Source organism: Microtus ochrogaster, chromosome 1, assembly GCF_000317375.1.
Source record: "Microtus ochrogaster isolate Prairie Vole_2 chromosome 1, MicOch1.0, whole genome shotgun sequence".
Classification (NCBI taxonomy): domain Eukaryota; kingdom Metazoa; phylum Chordata; class Mammalia; order Rodentia; family Cricetidae; genus Microtus; species Microtus ochrogaster.
In genome coordinates this window covers 22603216-22607857 of record NC_022009.1, presented here as the reverse complement: position 1 = coordinate 22607857, position 4642 = coordinate 22603216, and the positions used below count along the sequence as shown (strand labels likewise).

General features: G+C 48.4%; 2 protein-coding genes across 2 annotated transcripts in view; one reads left to right on the top strand and one right to left on the bottom strand.

Annotated features, from left to right (window-relative positions):
• Positions 1-1101: 1101 nt before the first annotated feature.
• Isca2 (iron-sulfur cluster assembly 2) lies at positions 1102-2669 on the bottom strand. Its single transcript, XM_005343353.2, has 4 exons — positions 2583-2669; positions 2286-2388; positions 2055-2170; positions 1102-1647 (listed from the first exon to the last, which is right to left on the bottom strand). The coding sequence occupies exons 1-4, from the start codon at positions 2651-2653 to the stop codon at positions 1473-1475; spliced, it is 465 nt and encodes a 154-aa protein (XP_005343410.1). The 5' UTR covers positions 2654-2669; the 3' UTR covers positions 1102-1472.
• Positions 2670-2878: 209 nt separating this feature from the next.
• The window catches only part of Npc2 (NPC intracellular cholesterol transporter 2), a 12932-nt gene continuing 11168 nt past the window's right edge, over positions 2879-4642 (top strand). Inside the window, exon 1 of the mRNA XM_005343352.2 lies at positions 2879-3188. Coding sequence (XP_005343409.1) covers positions 3104-3188 — 85 coding nt within the window. The 5' untranslated portion in view covers positions 2879-3103. The remainder of the gene's footprint in view (positions 3189-4642) is intronic.

Sequence of the window (4642 nt, the reverse complement as noted above, 5' to 3'; positions counted from 1 at the left end):
CCAGCCTGGTCTACAAGAGCTAGTTCCAGGACAGGCTCCAAAACCACAGAGAACCCCGTCTCGAAAAACCACAAAAAAAAAAAAAAAGAATAAGTAGGTGAAGCAAAATATCCTACATGAATTCAATTACTAAATGGTCACAGAATCTTGAAGCACCTCTATGGGCATGAAATAGAAAGACTATTTTTCAGGGAACTCAGACATCAACAGAGGTCTGGCCAAATTGTTTTTCAGTGGGCTGGGAGGACTCTCTTGGTTTTCTAAAACCTAGCAGACTCATGAGTGTGACAACGGAATGTATTTTCCCTATAATATATAAGTGGAGAAAGGACTTCATAGGACACAAGAAATCCCTAACACATTCAAAGACTGCCATACAGCTGGGCTGGCACAGGCCTGACACCCCAGCTAATTGGGACACTAAGACCGGGCACTGAAAGTCCATGGCCTGCCAGAACTAGAGGGAATTCATGGCCAGCCAGGGAAATTCTGAGAGACCTAGCTTCAGATAAAAAATAAAGCAGTCTAGGCTCATAATTCAAGTGCTGGAGCAGGGCTTCTCACCTTTCCTGAAACTGCGATTCTTCAACACAGCTCCTCAGGCTGTGGTGGCACACCAACCATACAATTATTTTCTTTGCTACTTCAAAACTGTAATTTTGCTACTATTATGAATCCTAACGTAAATATTTGATGATCAGGATATCTGATTGTGACACCCAATGGGACTGATAGGAGAACACTGTGCTAGAGGGTTTGCCAGGCAGGTAAGTGCCCTGGGTCCAATGGGGGGAGGGTGTGACCACACACATACCAAAATAATTTCAAAAAAAAACTTAAAAAAGGAAGGAAGAAAGAAAAGAAAACGGAATGAACCAGTCCCAGTAGTAACATGGCTGAGACAGGAAAACTGAGAGTTCAGAACCAGAGTTACCTATAATACTGTTGAAAGAAGGAAGGAAGGAAGGAAGGAAGGAAGGAAGGAAGGAAGGAAGGAAGGAAGGAAGGAAAAAAGAGAATATTTCATTTGCCTTTCTAATTGATTCTGGTTACTGGTGTTCAAGCTGCCCAAACAGTGACCCTGATTGAAACATAAGGAATAGTTTAAGAAGATGTTTTATATACAGCTATACACATATATACAAACAAGTCTGAAGGTAGAGACGTTAACTCCAAATTCTGGAGTCTTGGAGGTGCTACAGATTATACTGGGTTCCAATCAGTGCTTAAAGTTGAGGTAACAACACTTGGATGTGGCCTTAACATTGTGCTGGGGGAGGGGAGAGTATTGCAGCCAAGAGTAAAAGCTTCATGTTCCATAATTAATAGTGGTAAAATAAAACGCTCCCGGGTTAAACTAAATAAAATGACAGTGGGACATGATAAGAAAAAAACTTCTAGAGCTCTACTATTCCCAAGTTTTTCCACACTGGTACAATCTGATGGCAATCCCAAGGTCACCTGTCACTGTGTCAGATTTTGATAGAGAAGGATGACCCACAGGAGCAGCCTTGCTGGGCCTGAGGATTATTCAGCACTTGGAATGAGCTTCGGATCAGTTCTTGGCTGAAGTCCACCTGAGCCCCTTTCACGAAGGCCAAGCTATCACTGTCAACCACCACTCTTGCCCCACCCTGTTCAAATACCCTGAAAAGACAAGAGGAAAGCAATTAATGACGAATATAACCAATGCCAAGAACCCAACACCCTGGGGCCACAGGTGCACGTTCTGTTCTTCAACCCTCGGAATATTGCTTAGGGCTTCTACCGGTGCTGACTTTATCTGAAGCGAAAAAGTTCAATGCAATGAACAGGAGAAACATTTAGCGACTTGGCCTGAATCTACTTCAACCTCTCTCAAATGACCCTAAGTAAGCCAATGTCCTTCCTTATTTTGAAATAATAGGACAAATCTTTGCTGATTTTCACAGTATGGGGAAAGTGGTGGCGTTGAGCATATTTAAACACTTTTAAGTTTAGAATAAAGGTGTGTCTTAAACTGGGGTCACTTGTATCCCTCTGATAGCCTCTAGCGACCCATCCGTCCTCCTTGCCTGTCGTCGGGGTTAATAACTGTATCCAGTGAAAATTTGTACTGGAATCCGGAGCATCCACCTCCCTCCACTTGCAGCCTGAGGAATTCTGACCCTTCGGTGATTTCCAGAAGCCTCTGAAATGGAGGAAAGAGGATCTAGAAGGCCATGCAAGCGGTGATAAAGGAGTGGATGAAAGGGAGCTCTTCTAGAGCGCTCCTGGGCACCGCCGCCCCGCGCCCGGCCTCCTACCTGGACGCAGCTGTCTGTGAGGCGGATCTGTCCCTCGCCAGCCTCTGGAATGGAGGACGTCGCTTCCCACCGGGTCAAGAGCCCGGGAGAGGGCGCGAGGAGCCTGCGATGAGGAGGAGGATAAGTCCGGGGACCGAAGTGGCACCTGATGCCCTCTACAGCCGCCTCGCACCCAAACCTGGTGACGCCTTTATCTGAACTGCCAAACTAAAGCTGCCCCCGGGAGCTTTAGTCTCACATCTATCCTGGAGGCGCAGAACCCAACACCCTTCCTAAGTGACTGTCCACTCTTGGTACCTGCCCTGGCGCCAGGGAATGACCGCCCTGAACGCCGTGGCCGTTAGGGACAAGGGCCTGGTGGCCGCCATCTTGCTCCGCAAGCTCCGCCCCTAGCATTGGTCCAAATCCCCGCCTTGGTCAGGGCTTCGGGAGGCGAGGAGATAGGGCAGGGGCGGGGTTGCGCGGAGTCCCCGCCCCCAAATGTGCCTATTGGATAACAAGATAAGATGACTTTGATTGGCTGAAAACACTTCCAATTGCCGACGCGGGGCGGTACCAATAGAGTGGGAAGACCGCAAAGAAGAGCGGGATCTCCGCAGGCCCTGCCTGGGAGCGGAAGAGATGGGCGGAGATAAAGAGCCAGCTGTGCCCCTGGTGCCCTGGAGCCCCGGGCGGGGCGCGGGCGGACCTTCACTAGTGACTGGTCACAAGTGGCCTGACCCGGCTCCTCCCTCGGTCCGCCGGGACAAGTTTATCTTGTGACTGCCGCCGCCGCAGCTGCATTTTTCTTCCTAGATTGCGGAGCGTTCTTATCCACCATGCGTCCCCTGCCCTTCTGCACGATCCTTCTGCTGGCGCTCGTCGCCGCCATCCGGGCCGAGCCCCTGCGCTTCAAGGACTGCGGTGAGCACAGAGCCCACTAGAGGAGACCCGCGGGCTGGATTGGGCGGGTTACTAGAACGTGGGGGCTCAGCTTCAGACCCAGGGTGGAACGGGCTGGGTTGGGTCCGAAGGTACCACCAGCCTTGATTGAAACTTAACCCTCCGTACAACTTAGACTCTCCTTGCCACGCGTGTTTTGGGGTAATCTCTACACTCTCAAGGCGAACCTTGGGCTGAAGTTCTCTAAAGTTTGTTGGGTGGACATCAATCAAGCCGGCACGTAGTCGCAGCACTCGACGGTGGAGACAGGAGGGTTGCTAATTCAAGGCTAGCCTATGCTATGTAGTGAGACCTGACTGAAAAAATAAATAAATAAAACAATAGGGTAGACAGCGAGCCTGCATCCGACACGAATTGAGGGGATGGGCGGAGAATTTCTTTTGATTTATTCCTTACATCTTCACTAGCCTTTCTCCTTTGTTCGTTTGAAGTTTTCTCCTTGGTTGGGGTTTGAGTGGGTGGGTAGGAGGCAGTCTCACTTTGCAGCCTAGTTTGGCTTTCAGAGCCCCCCCCCCTTTTCTCTTACTGACAAGACAAAAGCCAGTTCTTCTCGTAATTAATTCTTTGACAAAGTAGGGTTTCCTTTGAGCTAACAAATTTCATGATCGTGTCTCCTGTAAAACTCCTACTTCTAGTGATTCCGAAGTCCCTCCGGACGCTGCCGCTGGATTCTTTTCTACTGGAAAATATAAGAGAGGGTAGAAACCCCGAGTTCATCCAGTCAGGCTAGACAAGTAATTGCTGGGGCAAAGCTGGAGCAGTGGGGGATGGGGGCGAGGGTTAGAGGTGGAAAGGAGCAGTGATAAACGAAAGACAAAAACTGATTTTGTAAAACATGTGAGTAGGAGGAAAACCTGGAGACCACAGTGCATCATTGAATTAAAGAGTTATTAGGTGGGTTGGAGAGATGGCTCGGTGGTTCAGAGTGCCCGCTCTTCCAGAAGACTAGAGTTCAGTTCTCCGCATCCACATCAGGTGGCCCACAACTGTCTGTATCTCCAACTTCAAGGAGTCCAGTGTCTCTGGCCTCCTCAGGTATAGCACTCAAAGGCACACAGGTAACTCTTATTGAGGAGGTAGGGGTGGGGTAGCTTAAGTAAGCCTTCCTAAAGTCACATAACTGAAGGGGAACCAAGTTAAGTATGCTTCTTTGTAGCCAGTATCCAGGTAATATTAACTACTCAGTAAATACTTACTAAAAAGGTAGATGAGGGAATTAATACTGTTTCTAATGTGTTATCAAAACTCCTGTTAAGGCAAAAGCAAAGATGGCCCTGTGGTCCTGTGGAACTAGACGGATCACTAAGGACCACTGCCTTCACTGATGCTAATCTAGAAGACTAGCTAAAAGTGGCTGTTCCTTTAAAGTGCTGCTTTTCCCTTTGTTAAACTGCTTAATTTTTTTTTTTTTTTTT

What these genes read in the sequence shown, in the direction of transcription:
- Isca2 (XM_005343353.2), bottom strand. Translation starts at nt 2,653, where the DNA reads ATGGCGGCCACCAGGCCCTTGTCCCTAACGGCCACGGCGTTCAGGGCG. An exon ending in ATTCCCTGGCGCCAGGGCAG is followed by an intron (nt 2,389 to 2,582) that starts GTACCAAGAGTG and finishes TCCTCATCGCAG; the next exon opens with GCTCCTCGCGCCCTCTCCCG. An exon ending in TCACAGACAGCTGCGTCCAG is followed by an intron (nt 2,171 to 2,285) that starts GTAGGAGGCCGG and finishes CCTCCATTTCAG; the next exon opens with AGGCTTCTGGAAATCACCGA.